Source organism: Piliocolobus tephrosceles, chromosome 4 (genome assembly GCF_002776525.5).
Source record: "Piliocolobus tephrosceles isolate RC106 chromosome 4, ASM277652v3, whole genome shotgun sequence".
Taxonomy (NCBI): Eukaryota; Metazoa; Chordata; class Mammalia; order Primates; family Cercopithecidae; genus Piliocolobus; species Piliocolobus tephrosceles.
This window is the reverse complement of record NC_045437.1, coordinates 147,523,491-147,541,855: the sequence shown is the minus strand read 5'-3', so window position 1 is coordinate 147,541,855 and position 18,365 is coordinate 147,523,491. Positions and strand designations below refer to the sequence as shown.

Genomic DNA, 18,365 nt, shown 5'->3' with positions numbered 1-18,365 from the left:
ACCTGCTCTGCGCTGTCCTCAAGAGGCAGAAATATTGCCTCAAAACCTGGTCTCTGAGACCCCGGCTAATGTGAACTGGATTCTCCTTTCACCTTCAATGTCATAACAGGCTCCATTTGCCTGTCAGTATAGTCTTTTATCTGTTTTAGCACTTTTCACAGCCAAGTCACTCCTCCTCTCTGCTTTCCAGCTTCTCAAAAAAAAAAAAAAAAAAAAAAAAGGCCTCTTATGTTCCTCCCTGGAAAGTTGCACATAGGATATTTGGTCCTTGCTGGCCAACACAGACTTGGTTTCTTTGGCTCACAGACTGTGCCCTTTGTCCTGAACTTTATTCTTTCATCATAATTAGCCAGGAAGAGCTGTTTTCCTGTTGGAGCTGATGAATACTAAGGACTCTTCTTTCCTTCATTCCCAGGGGTCCCACTTCATTTTCTCCCACTTTCCCAATGTTTTCCCACCTGGCCATCATCTCTTGGCTCCTAGAAAACCAGAGGGAACAACAGTAAACTATGGCCTAGTAATAAATTCGAGATAACCATTTACTTGGATCAACCTGCAGAATGGAGACCATGTGGCTCACAAAGCTTAAAATATTTACCACCTGGCCCTTTGCGGAAAAAGTTTGCCACCCTCTGCTCTAGAACAGTGGCTCTCAACCCTCATTGCATATTGGAATTACTTGGAGAGCTTTTTTAAAATACTGATGCTCAGCCAGGTGCGGTGGCTCACACCTGTAATCCCAGCACTTTGGGAGGCAGAGGCAGGTGGATCACGAGGTCAGGAGATTGAGACCATCCTGGCTAACACGGTGAAACCCTGTGTCTACTAAAAATACAAAAAATTACCTGGGCGTGGTGGTGGGTGCCTGTAGTCCCAGCTGCTCGGGAGGCTGAGGCAAGAGAATGGCGTGAACCCGGGAGGCGGAGCTTGCAGTGAGCCGAGATGGTGTCACTGCACTCCAGCCTGGGTGACAGGGTGAGATTCCATCTCAAAAAAAAAAAAAAAAAAAAAAAAGATGCCTATATAATATCTGCACATCTGGGTAGAACCCAGGCATCTGCATTTTCTAAATGTTCCCCGGGTGATTCGGATGCACAGTGAGAGTGACTGTAAACACTCATTGGACGTGAGAAAAGCAAAAACAAAACAAAACGCCTCATGTCCGCTATCCCTTCTTCCTCCTCCCCGCACTCCCCATACAGGTGCACGTGTGTGCTCGTGCACACACATGTGTAATTGCCCTCACGCACCTTGTCTATTCCCTCCCCTGGGAGTTGGAGAGCTCCAGCTCTGGAATCCTGCCTCACCAGCAAGACCCAGCCTAGTAAGAAATCAGGAACATCTGGGAGAGCTCATGTCCGCCCGTGGCCTGGAACTGAAACTTGGCTTTGCTGGAATTCCTCCTTCTTGACTCACTGAGCATTGCCAGCTTTCAACAGGGTCTGTTGGGAGTGTGTTCTCCAGAGCAGCTTGGAACTTCTTTCCTGCCCCTGCTTCCCTCCCCTCGCGCCAGGCACTCCCACTCCAAAAATGGGGCCCAGCCTGCCCTCCCGCTGTTTGGCTGTTGTAACACCCAGGTAGAGTTTTAACATGGCACAAGGTGACCCCACAAGAAGTGTAGTTTCTTGAAGCTTATGGCTTTTCTCTGAATATTTCTCATTTTTCTCCTGTGACCTTTGCAGCTTTCCCACCTCATGTCTTGCCATCTGGCTGCCTTGCCAGGCACTTCCCACGAGAGGGGACTAGGTAGTTTACAGGGAAAGGGAAGAAGAGAGATTAAATATCTGGGGCTTTCTAAGGGTTTTTTCAAAAATGTTAAATAAACTCCTGTTTTCACACAGCACACCGTTCCGGAAGGCGAAAGCCTTGTATGCCTGCAAAGCTGAACATGACTCAGAACTTTCGTTCACAGCAGGCACGGTCTTCGATAATGGTGAGTTTCTCATCCCCTCACAAAGATATGGGCGGGGGGCGGGGACAAGGGGAGCACATAAATAACTGGCATTTTCAAAGCTCCTCCCTAGGGAAAATCTCAATACAATGGGTAAGAAAAAAAAGCGTGTGTGTGTGTGTGTGTGTGTGTGTGTGTGTGTGTGTTGGTTTCTGTGTCTTTTCCCAAAATAAAAGAGCAGCAGCAGGACTTCCGGAGACATTGTGAAGAGTGAACTAGTGTAATCAGCTCCATGTTGAGTTGTTACCACCGTGAATGAGATTGTGCCTGCAAAAGACCCAGCCCAGGACCTGAAAGTGGCTTTAAGAGATCCTACGCATCACATGTTTAAAATGGTACTCAACACGTATTAAGCATTCAATAAGTTAATATTTTTATTATTAAAACCATCGTCATCATTGTATCCGTCTTCGAAAAAGGCCCTGATGCTCTCATAGTTCACAGTGACAATTTTTCCTCACTTTTGTCTGAGCAGTGGGTGCTGCACCTGACTCTGGGGTCCTGGCTGTATCTGTAAACACATTCCAGGCCAGAGCAGAGATGGGTTCCTGGCGACCAGCCCTTGACTGTACTCATGTCTGCAGGGGCTGCCGTTGTGTGTGCCCAGCCCCTGCATTCAGCACAGCAGAGATACCCATCAGGTACAGGTAGACAAAAGGGGGAACAAGGCACAGAACATGGAGTTTCCCAGGTCACACTCAACCCTTGGCCTTCTGGGTCAGCAGAAGGGGGAGGGATTACCCCAGAACTGCATGTGGGTGTCTGGGTCTGCATTCCCTTTTATCGCTCTCAAAGCCTCAAGCACTGTCCTTAAACCTTTGCTCCATTAACTTTCATCTGGGCCCTTTATAAATCAAAGTGCACAAACAGCCAGCCCAGCCACCTCTCCTGTTCACAGCTGGTGCTTGCAGGCCCCAGCAGACTGCAGGTGCAGTGCAGGTGCAATGGGGCTGCTGAAGGCTGTCCAAAGCCATTTTACTGGTGAGCGTCCCCCATGCAGGCCCAGGCGGCGGAGTCCTCACCCTGCCGAAACACGACACGGCTCTTACAGAAGACAAACCACAATGGGCTGCGTTGCTTGGGCTTCTGCTCCCTGCTTTGTCAGCAGGGAAGGGGCTTCTGCCTGTAGAAGAGCAGGATTTGAGAGATTCCTACATTGACAGGTGAATCCAGGGCTTAAAGGTCTGTCCTCTAAGTCCCAATTCACTGCTCACATGGGCAAGGGATCATCATGTTCCTATCAGCCATTCCCTCTGACAACACAAAGGACTCCTGATCTCAGGGGCAGAATTGTTTTAAACTATCGAAAGTTATGTATATGCTTCTATCTTCTTTGTGATTCCTTTCGGTGAGTGCAGCCTTCTTCCATTTTTTAATGGTTTATTAAGATAGCTGTACAACCTACAATTTACCCATTTAAAATGTACAATTCAATGGTTTTTAGTATATTCAGAGTTGTGCAACCATCACCACTATATAATTCCAGAATATTTTCATCACCCCCAAAAGAAACCCCATACCTTTTAGCAGTCATGCCCCACTTACCACAACCCATTTCCATCCAGCCCAAGGCAAACCACTCTTCCACTTTGTCTCTCTATATTTGCCTGCTCTGGACATTTCATACAAATGGAATTATACAGTATGTGATCTTTGAAACTGGATTCTTCAGTTTGCATAATGTTCAAGTTCATCCACATTGTAGCGTGTCAGAACCGTATTCCTTTTTATGTGTGATGGTATGGATATAGCACAGTTTATGTAAGTTCATTCCTCAGTAGATGGGCACGTTGTTTCCACTTTTTGGCTGTTTGAACAATGCTGCTGTGAACATGCGTGTAGGTTTTTGTGAGGGCACAGGTTTCCAGTTCTCTTGGGGATACACCTATGAGTGGGATTGCAGGGCCACATTAATTCTGTGTTTAAGTGTTTGAGGAAACGCCAAACTGTTTCACGAAGAAGTTGCACCATTTTACCATTTTATGTTCCTACCTTCTTTCATTTTTAAGTCTTTCTGCAGTAGCTTAAACAGTCAAGCATAAAGGGGGGGAAAAAAAAGACGAGAAGAGAAGCCTGGGTGATTGTTAACTGCCAAGTCCTTTTTTTCCCCAGCAGAGTGTCCTTCAGCATCCACAGCCATCTTCACTGCCACACCAAAGCCCCGGGCGCCTCCACCTGTCACCTGGGCGCTTCCACTGGCCGCCCGACACATCTTCTCACTTCTGCTCTTGCTGCCGTAACCCCCCCTTTACAGAGCAACGAGAGTGATCTTTGAGAAATGGAAATGACATTAAAGCCCTTCAGTGGCCTCCCATTGTCTGAGAATTACTTACAAGGCCCTCCAGGGCCCAGTCCCTGCCCCTCTGACCTCTCGCCCTCACTTGACATACTCCAGCGTCATAGACCTTCTTCATGTTCTCAAGTAAGGTCAGCAAACTATGACCTGCCGGTCAAATCCAACCTGCCACCTGCCACCTAACAATTCTGTAAGTGCTCCCGCCTACAACGTGGTAATCGTCAGAAATCCTATGGGTATTGATAGATGAGAGCAGGAGGGAAGTTTGGTTGAATGAGTAAGAGGCCTTACCCAAGCCTTCCTGTGGGCTCGAGGAGTCGTGGCAGAGTTTGCTGATGCTGGTTTGTTTTTAACCAGCCTTGCCAGTGACCTTTCAAATTCCCTGAGGAGCAAAAGGCCAAATTAAACCTGAAAGAAAACACCTCTCAGTGTTGACTGAGTTGCAGTAGAAAATGGATCTGACGAAATGTTAGTACACTTTCTCAATTGAGTTATCTGAAAATATGTTATTAGGTCTTCTTTCCAGAGGAATATGCTTACGTAGACCCTCTTCCTCCCCAGCCCTTCACCTGTACAGGAGAAAATGGGGCATTACAGAACACTATTACTCTGCCTGGCGGGGGGTGGGGAGGGGGTCTTTTTCCTTGTTCCATTTCTTGTTAGTTTACCACTGGGGATATTAGGTAAAGGCTATTTAATTTGTATGCTGTGTAGCTGTCAGATTAAATCATCAAACCAATCAGAAGAAAGTGCACATGTGTGTGTATGTGTGTGTGTGTGTCATTGTGTGTGTGTCAGGATTAAGAAGAATGAATAAGGAAGAGGAAAAGGGGAGGGGCCCGGGGAGGTGAAAGTCTGCTGTTTCGTAATTAATCTCAAAGCCTTTGGATTCCAGGGGCCCCTACTGTGACTCTGTAGTGGCTGCTACTGTCAGCTCATGGACTTTGTGCAGTGGGAAATGGATGTGCAATACCTAGAAATAATTCCAGTGTCAGCTCTGGCCAATCTACTGGGAAACTGTCCATTTTAACAAGAGCACCTCAGACAGTAACTGGAAAGAGAAATAGCTCATATTCTCAGGAACATTAGTCATCCTGAAGCAACATGATTCGTGATACCTGGAAAATGCACATGGCAGTCACTAAAATTGGGTTCTAGGGATACTTTTAACAAGATCTGAGAGGAGCTGGATCCGTTCATTCCCATGGTACCTGACACAGCACCACTACACAGCAGGTGTGTCCCAAGTTTCCTTTGCTGATGGAGAACATCCTCACGGGGGAGCCCCCAAGCTGCCTAGGAAATGGGTTAACAGGAGAGCACTCAGGGATCTCCTTCAGCTTCTCCAGCCATCTTCGCTGCCACGCCCAAGCCCAGGCCACCTCCACCTCTCACCTGGGCGCTTTCACTGGCCGCCTGACGCATCTTGTTGCTGGCTTCCACTCTTGCTCCCATAACCCCGTCTTCACATAGCAGCAAGAGTCATCTTTGAAAATGAAAATCACATCATGTTATTTCCTGCTTAAAATCTATCAGTGGCCTCCCACTGCTCTGAGAATAACTTACAAGGCCCTCCAGGGCCCAGTTCCTACCCCTCTGACCTCCTCTTACCCTCGCTTGACATCCTGCAGCTTCGCAGACCTTTATGTTCTCAAGTAAGGGCAGCAAACTATGACCTGCCAGTCAAATCCAACCTGCCACCTGTTTTTGTAAATAAAGCTTGACTGGAACACAGACACTCATGCCTTTGTGTCTGCGTGTTATCTGTGGCACTAATGGCAGAGTTAAGGAGAGAGACACACTCCCTGTGAGGCTCTTTAGGAAATACAGGCCCACCACTGTTCTAAAATCACTCCCAGCTTTTTCCCATTGCAGGGCCGCTGCACTTGCACTACCCATCTGCTCTAGTCTTTCTCCTTTCACCACTCCGTAAAATTATATGCTTGCTTATTACTTGATTGTCCCACCGAGCAAAATCTTGTCTGCTTGTTCTGTGCTATGTGCAAGGACCTAGCATGGTGTCTAGCATGTGGTAGGTGTTCAGTAAACGTTTTTTAAATGAGTGAATGTACTTTAATTACCCAGGGGTCTGCACCTCTTTTAGTTAAGACTCCTTTTGGGGACAAGTCAGCCATTAGAGACCTTAGTCACACACTTGCTCCCTGTCCATGGTGAGCAAAGGAGGGCAGAAGGCATGAGTGGTATGTGCAGGGGTGTATGGTGTACACAGGGGTAGAGCTGAGAGAAAGTGATTGGCAGGAAGCACACCTGTGTCCCCAGAAGCTTGTATTTGTTATATGCTTGCTGGGCTGAAGAGCCCCTCAGGCAGCTTGCGGCAACACGTTTTGTTTGTGCAGCATCTTGGACACTGGTGCAGTTCAGTGTTGCATACTGGCGCCATTCAGCCCAACAAGCACTTAGCATCTTTGATGTTCAGAGCATTGGGCTAGGCAACAGCAGTAGTAGTTAAGATGACAGACTCTGGGATCAGATGTCCTGGGCTCTGATTTATTTTCATCGTCTACCAGCTATTAATATTTAGTTTTGGCCAAGATGCTTAACTTTTCTCAGCCACAGTTTTTCGTCAGTAAAGTGAGGGTAATAGCAGAACCAACTCCATAGTCACTCTGAAGATGAAAGGAGGAAATGCAGGTGTGAAGCGCATATTCGCAGAAGGTCTGCCACCTGGCATGTGCTCAACATGTTATCGTCCTTATCAGCATGGCTCACACTCTCTGGTTAAATAGAGACCTGATATAGTGGGAAGGGGGTTGGTCTCTGGAATCAAACAAGCTGAGTTCAAATTTTGGTTCTAGTATTGTGACTATGCACAAATTATTTTACCTCTCTGAGCCTTAATTTTCCCATCTGCAAAATATGGATAATAATAATATAAGCTAGGATCCTGAGAATCAAATGAATCAGTATGTCTAAAACTCCAAGCACACGGCAGCTTCATAACATATCTAAGTGTTAGCTTGTATCATTATAATTCACGAGGCAGAAGGGAATTACTGAAGGTTGTTGAGCCAGGAAGTGCTATAATCCAAACCAAAACGCACTGAAAAACTAGATAGAGAAGCAAAGCTTAGCACATTTGAACAGCATATTAATAGGACGCATGCATACTATGTGGGATGTACTATGAGCATTTTAGGAGTCTGGAAGAGGAGGGTGCGGGTAGAAGGGATTCCATGGTAATATTTACAAAGGAAGTGGGGCTTCAGGTAAGCCTTAACATGGAAACAGAAGACAGCAGAAAGAAAGGGGGCACTGGTGCTACCTCCCTCCTCCATTAGTAAATGACAGTTTGCATTTTAACTCAGAGGCATTTGGGCACAGAAAACTTACAGCTCCTGACTTCCTGTGAGCTAGTGAAAATACAGGTTCCTGGGTCCCCTTCCCAGAGATTCTACTTTAATTGATTTGCCATGGGGCCCAGGAATGTGCGGTTTGAATAAGCATCCTGAGGGTTCTGAAGCACATGGTCTGGCATATGCTTTAGTAAACCCTGGCTTGAAGGCTCAGTGAGTCAGCAGTCCGACCCAAAGGCTGTGTTATCTCCTGCGATCCCCTGTGACCTACCTTTTGGCCTCCAGTTTGGAGGGCCTGTCTTGTCCCCTCTAATTCTTCCCTTAGTCCCCAAATTGCATTGTAAATGTTTTCACCCCCGTACCTGTGCTGTGGTTGAACAGCTGGCCAGGAAAAGGAGAAAGATCTGAAGGAGATGGACTCAGTGCATCTGGTAGAGTAACAACTCAACTTGGAGCTTTGCTGTAAAGCAGGAGGGCCTGGCTTTTGTTTTTTGTTTTGTCAGTTTGGTTGCTTTATTCTTTCTAGGTTTTTCTTTTGGAGAATGGGTTTGATTTGTTAATTTTATTCTGAACATTTGATTTTTCCTGAAGCTCAGGTGGGTGGTAAGGGCCGTCTGGTTTTACTAGGTCTTTACTAGGAGGGGGTCTTGCTGAGCAGTCGCGATCCAGGATCTCCTACTGACTAGCCTGTACTGAGCAGTTGCTCTGTGCCTGGCTCTGTGCCGAGAGCTTTATCCACACCAGCTCCTTACATATTTGCAAGAACCCACTAAAGGGAAGAGAGTCTTGTCACCAGTATGAAGTGCAGAAACTGAAGTGATCTTGGAAGCTTTGGTTGGATGGATAGGCAGAGGGCAGGGGTATTTGGGTGTTCTTTAAGAGTGGCATGGAAGACCTTTGGTAATTGGAGAGGCCAGGTTGCTTTTAAGTTGTGTCTTCTTCCAAGGCACTTCTCTCCCAGACTCTGTCTTGTGTGGGTTGTCATGAACCCAAAGTATCCTTGCTGTTTATTCCTGAGGCTTAGTGATCTGAAATTGGCCACTTTGGAGGCCAACAAATAGATGTTTAACCTTGTCTTTTCCTAAGGAGGCACTCAAGGTGTACCCAAAGTTGACTGGCACTGATCTTCTGGAAGATTCTTTTGCTGTCTCCCATTTGCCTCCTTTGGTTTCTGTTCTTGCGTCTTTCCCTACAAACTGAAACTAGAATTCTGTAGCAGTGTCGGAGCGGAAATGCTTTTCTAAAACAAGCTCAGGAAGTCATTTAATTAGCCCAGGAAGGGAATAGGGGAAAATCTATTCTCTCCAAATAATCTTGGAAAATTGGAACTTTCCTAACACATTAAGAGTAAATGCCCTGCCTCACTGCAGAGTGATCTGTATATCTTCAGTTGACAAGCATGAACATCCTCCACCTCTTAGTCCCATGATTCCTTCTCTCTTCCTTCCTGCTATTGACTACTTTGCAGACTCAGCTGGATTTTAGATAATCTTTATAATATCACAATGGTTTCCATGGAGATGGATCATGATGTCACAAAAGTAGATATACATTCTTTGGATACTGAAAAATCAAAGGGCAATAGAGGGAGGAAGAGAAGAATTTTTAAGCTGGTATATAGAGGAGGGGGAAATCTAGAGAACAGGAAAGAAAACTAAGAAAGAGTGTGAGTGAAACAGAGAAATGGCTATTTAAAGGCTATTCAAAATGACAACCACCAAAAAAAAAAAAAAACCCAGAAAATTTGCAAGGAAATTAGAAGCAAGGGGTAAGGATTTGAAGGAAAGTAAGATGATGATGAGAAGCTGGATTGATTGATTGAGACAGGGTCTTGCTCTGTTGCCCAGGCTGGAGTGCAGTGGTGCAGTCATGGCTCAGTGCAGCCTTGACCTGCTGAGCCCAAGCAATCCTCCCACTTTGGCACTCCCCCTCCTCCAAGTAGCTGGGACTACAGACACGCTCCATCAAACATGGCTAGTTTTTGTATATTTTGTAGAGATGAGGTTTTGCCATCTTGCCCAGGCTGTTCTCAAACTCCTGGGCTAAAGCAATCCACTTGCCTCAGCCTCCCAAGGTACTGGGATTACAGGCGTGAACCACCAGGCCCAGCCTCTAGATGCTGGATATCTTTAGAGACTAGTTCTTAGTCTTCTATGGGTACTGCTCTGAGGACATAGTTGATACTGGGCAGGCGGGTGGGTGAGTACGTGGGAGGAAGGAAGGAAAGAAAGGAAGGAAAGGAAGGAAGAAAGGAAGGATACATACATGTATGGATGGACCAGGACAATTGTTGCCCTCTAACCTACATAGTAGGAATCTGTCACTTCTTTGTAGTTTAAACCAGGAGCTTCACAAAATCTATGAAACCCCTAAAATTGTATGCAAAATTTTGAATGTCTGTGACTGTTTCCTTTTTCATTGTGAAGAAAGTTTTCAGGACAGCTTTCATCAAAAGGCTTATATCCCACAAAAGGTTCAGAACCTGTAAACTTCTAGAATGATGTAACTTAATAAGTGATTGTACTCATTGTTCAAGCTTCCTTCATACACACACACACACACACACACACACACACATACCCCACACACATCTGCCGCCTGCTCTATCTGTAACGCCATCTATTCTCGCTTTCTCTCCCCTTCCTGTACAGTTCACCCATCTCAGGAGCCTGGCTGGTTGGAGGGGACTCTGAACGGAAAGACTGGCCTCATCCCTGAGAATTACGTGGAGTTCCTCTAACCGTGGGCCCCAGCAGAACTGCTGAGCTTTACATGGTATCCATGACAACTGCTGATTCCAGTGTCGTAGGCCATTTCTCTTTGCCACTGAGAAATGCAGCGTGACTGACTCTGTTGCTACCTGTCAACATGAATGTTTCTGTGAGCTCTGGTGTCACTCATCTCCATGATCATCTCAGCCAACACTCATCAATACTGCAAGAAAAGAAGTCAATCAGCAGAAGGAGACCATTTGCTTTTGATAACTAAGAGGAAGACTTGTAAAGCCGTTTTCTCATGAGTACCCTAAATAGGGGGCACTCATTTTGTTTCAACAGTCCAAACGCCCAACCTTCAGAAAGAGGAAGTCAGATAGAAGTAGTCTCCGAGAGCACACTGTGTAGCTAAGTCTACTGGGGCTGGGTGAAGAAATTGGCGCTGAGATCCAGGCTGGATCCGTTGCTTTTGTTTACAGTAGGCACTCTCTCTACCCCACCTCTCAGTACTTGAGACTTAAAGTGCTACAGGCAGCTGAGTCTGTTTGCATGCAGGATGAAGAGGGTTAAAGCACTGTTTATATAAGATCCAATCTCTCACCATCTCTAAAGCAGCCGTTGGCCCGTCATCAGTGAGATACAGTCCAGTCTTCTCATGCACGGGAACACACACACCCTGCGTTTCTCCCTCCCAGGCTAGGAACCTCTCTGCCACCAAGGGCTGCCATCCATCGCCTAGTAACCACGGCAACCCAACCTACTCTAAAACCAAACCAAAAAAAAAAATAAAATAACACATCCTCTTTGCATGACACATTTTTTCTCTCCCCTTTTTGGTATACTTTTATTGAATGGTTTTCTAACAACTTGAAGCACAGGATCAAGGAATTAGGGTGGTCTACTTGAGGCAGACGGGATAGTAGCTGGGAACTGTTCCCCTTCTGATGAATTTCGGCAGCATCGGGATATATTTGGAGCACACCCTAGTAACCTCTTGAGATTAAATTACATAGTCTTAATATTTCTGTTCCTCCATGCAACTGATGTTTGTTTTTTAAAGGGTAAGATGCTGCCTCCCAATGGGTGACACCATCTGACTGGTTTCCCCATGTCTTCCCGTTCACCCATCCCTGCTCCCACCCTTGCCTGCCTCTAACCCACCACTGGCCAGCCCCCTTGCCCTGCTCTGGGCTGCTGAACACTGGTGCTGTGGTGGTTTTCAAGGTTAATTCCTAGGCTAACCGTATGGCCTATAGTTTAAAAGGACATCTATATTCACTGCCACTCCGAAAAAGGGAATTATTTCTCAGTCTTTTGAGGCATGAGACTAATATAGGCCATTGTGATTCAGAAAGAAACCCAAGGTTAGAGGGTGGGATGGGTACCCTCTGAAAAAGGGAATTTGCTGATGAAAAGAGGCTGGATCTTGTGGAAGGCTGCCTTGGATGGGGAAGTTCTGCCTGGACTTTTCAAATTCACTTGGCCTTCAAGCAACAGAGTCATCCATATCTTCCACATGTGAATGTCATTGCAAAGGTGACTCTAGACAAACTACAAACCGACGGACGGTCAGGCTCCCCAGGAGCCCCTTGGATGGCAGCGTTGCTTCCGAGTGTTTCCTGTTTCTGGAATTCCTTGTTAGGGAACTTCAAAGAAGAAAAGAAAAACTTGAATTGTGTGGAATTACTGTATCTTTTACTTTTTTTTTGAAAAGATAAACTTGTAAATAGAATGATTTGAAATACTATATGGCAAAGTTTTATATTTGATATTCTTTAAGCTAGTTGCTCACATGCTTAGTCTTCAGTTGCTGAAGAAGTACGTTTAAGAGGGAGAGGGGGCGGCAAAGCTGAAGAGAGTCAAGGTCACTGTCCCCGCTTCGGCCTGAAGGAAAGAGAAGACATTCCTATGGCCTTGCTCTCTGCTGTCCCGTTGGTGGGCATGACACATCAGTGGTGTTCAGTCTTCATGTGTTTCTGAGTATCCCTTGGGCTTTGGATTTGGAGATGGGAAGAGCATCTCCAGGCAATGAGTTTTTCAAAGAATGCCTACTTAGTGGTAAGATGAAGCTCAGGATTTAAATAAGTGGGGTCAGGCATTTGATTTTTTGTCTTTCTTCTCAGGTGTATTTCTTGGTACCCCCAAGATATCAGGACAGAAAGAGATGAGTCAATTGCTGTGTTCTTTACTTCTTTTTCTCCACATCTTCTGAGACTTCAGAAATGTGGACAAGCTAGTTTTCAAATTTTGTGTGTGTCTGTAAGTTCTTAAAAAACCAGCTTCTTAGAATGTTCAGTTCTCAGTGTGCTGCTGCTTTCCTTTTTCCTAAACATTTTTAAACTCTTCCCTTTCACCTCCAATTCCCTATGATCCCAAAGGAAGAGGAAGACTCCAGGAGGGATGTAGATTGTGCCATCATAGCTTTACAGGTGGTTTTAAAGTTAACAGGGGTTTGTCATGGCGATTCACTACTCAATTTATCAGCTCAAGAATTATACGACTCTTTTCCAGGAACTCACCCAAGAGCAAGCTAGACACTACCATCGAATCAGGGAATAAGAATTAAGAATGGACAGGACCAAGATAGAACTCAAGAAAGCCATTGGAGAAAACTCGAGAAGAAAGGGAGTATACTAATAGGTTAGATCTGTGGACCTGAGGACAAGAAGACGTTGGGAAATGGGGGCCTCAGGGGATGTGCATTCACCTACTATTGTGTTTCCCAAAGAAAGACCAACATCATGCTTTTAACACATACAATGGGGGTTTTTTATTTGTGTTTTTGTTTGTTTGTTTGTTTGTTTGATTTTTGAGACGGAGTCTCACTCTGTGGCCCAGGCTGGAGTGCAGTGGTGCAATCTTGGCTCCCTGCAACCTGCACCTCCCAGGTTCAAGTGATTCTCCTGCCTCAGCCTCCCGAGTAGCTGGGACTACGGGCATGAGCCATCACACCCAGCTAGTTTTTTGTATTTTTAGTAGAGATGGGGTTTTGCCATGTTGGCCAGGCTGATCTCGAAGTCCTGACCTCAAGTGATCTGCCTGCCTCTGTTCCCCAAAGTGCTGGGATTCCAGGTGTGAGCCACCATGGCCGACCACATTTGATGTTTGAAATTGAAACCTGTCCCATCATAAACTTACCTGGAGCTCATGTGGAGGAACAGAAGGCCAAGATCCTTGCTTTGGGAGTGCCTCACAAAGCATCCCTGTAGACACGTGGCCCCAGCTTCACTGCTTGGAAGCATGTCCCTCGCTCCTGAGTTGGCTCTGATTTGAAACCAGGAGAAACAGAGCTGCTGCCAATGGGATCTTTTAGGTAACCCCCTCTCCAGCTTCCATGTGTCTGTGCAGTGCCCATGAGTTGCTGCCAATGGGAGCTCTTAGGTACCTCCTCCCCAGCTTCCCTGTGGCTGTGTGGTGTCCATGACAGATGGCTGCCAATGGGATCTTTTAGGTAACCCCTCCCCAGCTTCCCTGTGTCTGTGTGGTGCCCTTGACAGATGGCTGTTGTGTTTCCCTTTGCGCAGCCAGGCTCCCCTCCTTCCTATTAGCTACAAAACTGGATAAACTTCAGAATATGAGCCAAAGAGTAGGAAGGAACTTGAAGACTAGAAGATTTTACTCTCTCCCCTATCCATGCCCCCAACCTCTGACTCTGTGTGAACAGGAAACTGTAGGGCAGATGAGGAGAATGAATTGGTTATCAGAGTGGAAGACCATGGCCCGGGATCCCTGAGCTTCCCCAGTAGCCTCCAGTTTGCCTTGTAAGACCCAGAAATCACTTAGCCATAGCCTGAATCTTTTAGGGGTGTTAAGGGCAGCCTCTCACTCTTCCTTCAGGTTACTAACAAAATGTCATAGTTAAAGAATGCCGTGCCAGGAGAAGATAGCTGGTTTCAAATCCCTGCCCCCAGGCAAGTAAAACCCTGCCTTGCTCAAGACAGAAGATCTTCTCTCCTGTTTTTCAAAATAATTGTATATAGGGATGGACCCTGTGCAGTGTGGCCTGCCGTGGTGTCCTAGAATTGGAGCCAGTCTTTCGCTTAATGTCCGAAGTATTTCTACGGCCAATATGTGTTTTCTTATGTCAGACCAAACTGTCTTTTTGACATCAGTTCATTTCCTTTCGCCAAGTGCTTTTCGGACAGAGAGGCAAAGAGAATGAACAATCAAGTATTGACAGACTGGCATTAGCAGGACAGAGCCATACGAGTGACAAGGGCATTCCAAGGCACTTGCCCAGAGCTACAGAGTTGGGTGTGCCACACCTGCGGCTCAAAGGGAGGGCCTTCTATCCCCTGAGTTTCTAATGCCTGAGAATGGCAACTCTGTCTCACTAAAAGCTCTGTCTTGACTACAGAGGCTCCAAAACCATTCGCAGATGAAGGGGAGGAAGACAGAAAGAAGAAGCCAAAGATAACCTGATCCCTGCCTGACTGTTGGCACCTGTCATCCTCTGGCTTCTGCTCCCAAAAGCAAGTCTGGATGACTGAGTTTTGTGGACATGGCGCTCCCAGAATTTGCCCAAGTACTGAATGTTTTGTGAGCAACCGTATTCCCCAAGTAGGTAGCCAGCAATGCAGAAACCAAACAGCCTGTTAGCTACCTGACTTTAAGAGGAATGACCTAGGTGTTCTGCCAAGGGAGTTATCTGTCATCTCTGGCAAACTTGACAATCATCACTTACCTCGACAACCCTGCCCCACATCCCTTTATAAAGTCAGCAGGATGTCCTCTCACCCACCCCGTGCTGGTGTCTAAAAAATTTATCTTGTCATGCTCAAATGTGTTTGGCAGCCACACTGATCGGCTGAGTGCTGAACCACCGCTCTGTAATTGTAGCATCAAAATGACAACAGCAGCAGAGCGGCAAATCTTGCCCAGCCCCACAGCATGCCTGAGACAAGACTCCAACAAGTAATAATTAACTTTTTTCTCCTGCCGCCTACAGTACCTGTCTAACTAAAGAGCTTCCCAAAGTGAAGGGAAAGGCCGTAGAGAGAATCCAGGTGTTATTCAGAGCCAGTCCTTGCTGAAATGTGGTCTTCCAGTGGAAGCACCTGTATTCTTGGGAGGAAAAAGTGCTGGATGCAAAGTAACACCAGGACCAGAGAGAAAGAGGAAGGTGAACTATCCTAAGGAGCTTTGGATACTTTTTTAGAAGGATAAATATTGTGCTTACTGAGGAGAAAAAAAAAAAAGCAATCACAGAAAAATTTCACAGCTAATATTTTTACAAAAGTTGTGCCGGACATTAAAAAACGTCTCTCAAGGTGGAATGCTTTACAGAATAAAGGCTTAGCACAGGCCCAGACCCTTGTGTGGGTATGACATGACGCGACATGTACATGTCAAAATTTGCTTTAGTGTAGTCAGAACCAGAGTATTGATAAACAAAATGTTAGTTACCTGGAGCAGTCCTGGAGAGGCTAAGACATCCTATACTGTTGTACATCAAGCATTTCTACAAAGTTATCCAGACACCTAAAAGCAGCTTTCTTGGTTATCCAGATCCAGTTTCTTGGTTATGCCAGAATCAGCCTTGTATCTGACAATGCACATCTGTTGATTCTAAAGTATATTTGTGTGTGTATATACAGCACATATTTACATCTATGAAGACACAGACACTCATAGAGACCCACATGAGCTGGCACTTGCTGAGCCTTTACAGCCTTTAAGACTTGGAGGTTGAGAATTAGAGACAGAAGAGAGGCTGTTGATGGCCTATTAAAATGATCAAAGATGTAAATTCAGTGCCATTTAAAAACTGTTCATACTTATCAAATGATTATCTACAGCTACATTCTTTGTTAACTTATTTAAAGTCATGTTGCAAAAAAGGTCAAACCCATGAATGCTTAGTAGCTAAGGCTAGTGTTCAGAAGCACTCTAAAAGACATTTTGTCCACATTTTGGAAAAGAAAATATTTGCATGTTTAATCATAATTTAGACTACCTTTGAGTATACTGTAAAGTGCTGTGTGATATAATATCAATAAAGTACTTATTAAATGGCACTTTAATCTTTTCTTTTAAAATAACGCACTGTTCTAAACTTCAGTATTGACTATTGAACTGGTGCATAGAATCCAATGCTGTAATTAGAAAGTAATCTGTGACTAGAATAGATCTTTGTCCCTGTTAGTAGCCCTGTTGCCATGTTCAGGCTTTTAAAAAATGTGCTTTTGTGTCACAAAATACATCTATAAAGAAAATAGAATTTCTGTTCAGAGGCCTCTGAAACTTGGCTTTCTTACATTTGGTTGGTTTATGTGACAATCCCTATGAAATGAGTGGACGTATGATTTTTGAATTAAATGTCTTTTCCATTTGGTGGTATTTTCTTGAGTTTCTGATAGAGTTTGACTCAATACATACTTTAATATGTCTTCAAATAAGCATATATAGATGATGATCCAAGGTCGCGATCCTGCAGTTTTTGGTGACAACCACAGTGCTGATTTCTGATGAGCTCTGAGAAGCTTTGCTTTCCATTTAGGAAGAGGTCAGATGCTGGAAACTTGAGAATTTGCTCATCAGGCATATTAAACAATTGAGCCCGAAGAGTCACAGTCCACTTCACATTTCTAACTTTCTTCCATTAGAATACATATTGTTTTATTCTTCCTAAATTTGACTTTCTAATCACCTGTTTTCTGGAACCTCATGAACGCAAGGATGGAATCATCAGAGCCAGAACACAGGCAATGCCCTCGGCACAGCTGGCTCATAAATCAGTTGTTGAGAGCTTGTCGCGCGCTGTCCCAGGCCAACCCAGATCACTGAGTCTTCGCATTCATCACGTCCCTTCCAGATACATTCTGAGTGGCAGCCTGGGACCCAGGCTTCCAGTGAGCGCCCAGCTTCCGCCGTAAGCACAGAGGGCTCCCCGACATGCTCAGCGGAGGGGGCATGGGGAAGCCAGCGCTCTGGGGACTGAGGGTGAGGCTTCTGGCTTCAGAAGCTTGCCCTGGGAGAGGAGGAAGGGATGTGAAGCTCCCTTGGTCCTGGTTCTAAGGGGAGGGGGGCTCTTTAAATGCGTGGGTCACACGTGAGCTGTCTACTTGTCCTCATTTGCCACTTAAGGCCCTGGTTTACCCCTGTAAACAGCACAGGCTGGCAGCAGCTGCTGCCCTCACTGAGCTGACAGCCTCCTCTGGAAAACTCCCCCAGCACCCAACGCCTCCCACATGTGTGGGTCATCCTGTAACTAGGCAAGGCTTTCTGAGTATGGCGTACATCGATGTCTGATCCTTCATGGAGAGAATGAAATATGTGGTGTGTATTTTATCTTTGTCCTTGGCCTTTCCAGTAGATTTCCCAGTTACTTCAACTTTCATGCCTTCCTAGCAGAAGGTTTTAATTTCGTTTTGCTTTTAGCAGCCATTCAGAGCAGAGCACAAACTGTCACGTCCTGTGGTTTTAAGCTTGGTGTTTTTCACTCAGTTCTGACTGCATGATTAGTCCTAAGAGCACCTGGGTTAGAAGTGGATTTGATTGACAGTTGAAATTAGGTAAATGTTAGAGAGTGAGTGTGATGAGAGATTTTCTCAGACTCCAAACATGCTTGCTCATGAGAATTAAGTCGTGGCTCTAATTTCTTATTTTCTCAGTTCTTTCTCAACCTGCACTCAGATACCACACTTCTCTCCTACCTGAATGTGTCAATGTCATTGGCTTGGCCTGCTTTTAATAGCACCAAGCTAAGCTGCCACTAATTAACTATGCGGGGTTAGTCAGTATTGGCTGACTGCAGCCTGCACAGCAGCCAAGGGAGGCTCTAACCTCCATGGTAACTGCTCGGGGTGGGTGAGGTTCCTCACATGGAAGAGCTTTGAATAACCATCTGCAGGGAAGGGGCATGCCCATGCTGGGGTGCATACTTCAGAAAGCCACCCTGCAGCACCCAGTCAACATCAGACAGCGAGGACCAAAGCCAGAGGTTTTAAGTTGAAATGATCAACACGGAGACCCTCTGTATCCCACAGCACTTAGCAACTCCTGTCACACTGTAAATGTGTCACATCTCTTATGTCATTGGCCCCATGAAGCCTGCTGCAACTTCCTATTAGCTGAAACCCAGGTAGCTT

At 45.7% G+C, this 18,365-nt stretch overlaps 1 protein-coding gene across 7 annotated transcripts in view; it reads left to right on the top strand.

Annotated features, from left to right (window-relative positions):
• Positions 1-16,614, top strand: part of ARHGAP26 (Rho GTPase activating protein 26) — a 469,263-nt gene extending 452,649 nt beyond the window's left edge. For 4 of the 7 annotated variants that reach the window (XR_003309454.2, XR_003309455.2, XR_003309456.1 and 1 more), the window contains 2 exons: positions 1,842-1,933; positions 10,213-16,614. Coding sequence is in view for 4 of the 7 variants with exons in the window: in XM_023187730.2 (XP_023043498.1) it covers positions 1,842-1,933; positions 10,213-10,301 (181 nt within the window). In the remaining 3 variants the exon portion in view is untranslated. The remainder of the gene's footprint in view (positions 1-1,841; positions 1,934-10,212) is intronic. The other 3 variants (XM_023187733.2, XM_023187732.1, XM_023187735.1) reach the window with 1 other exon arrangement.
• Positions 16,615-18,365: the final 1,751 nt, after the last annotated feature.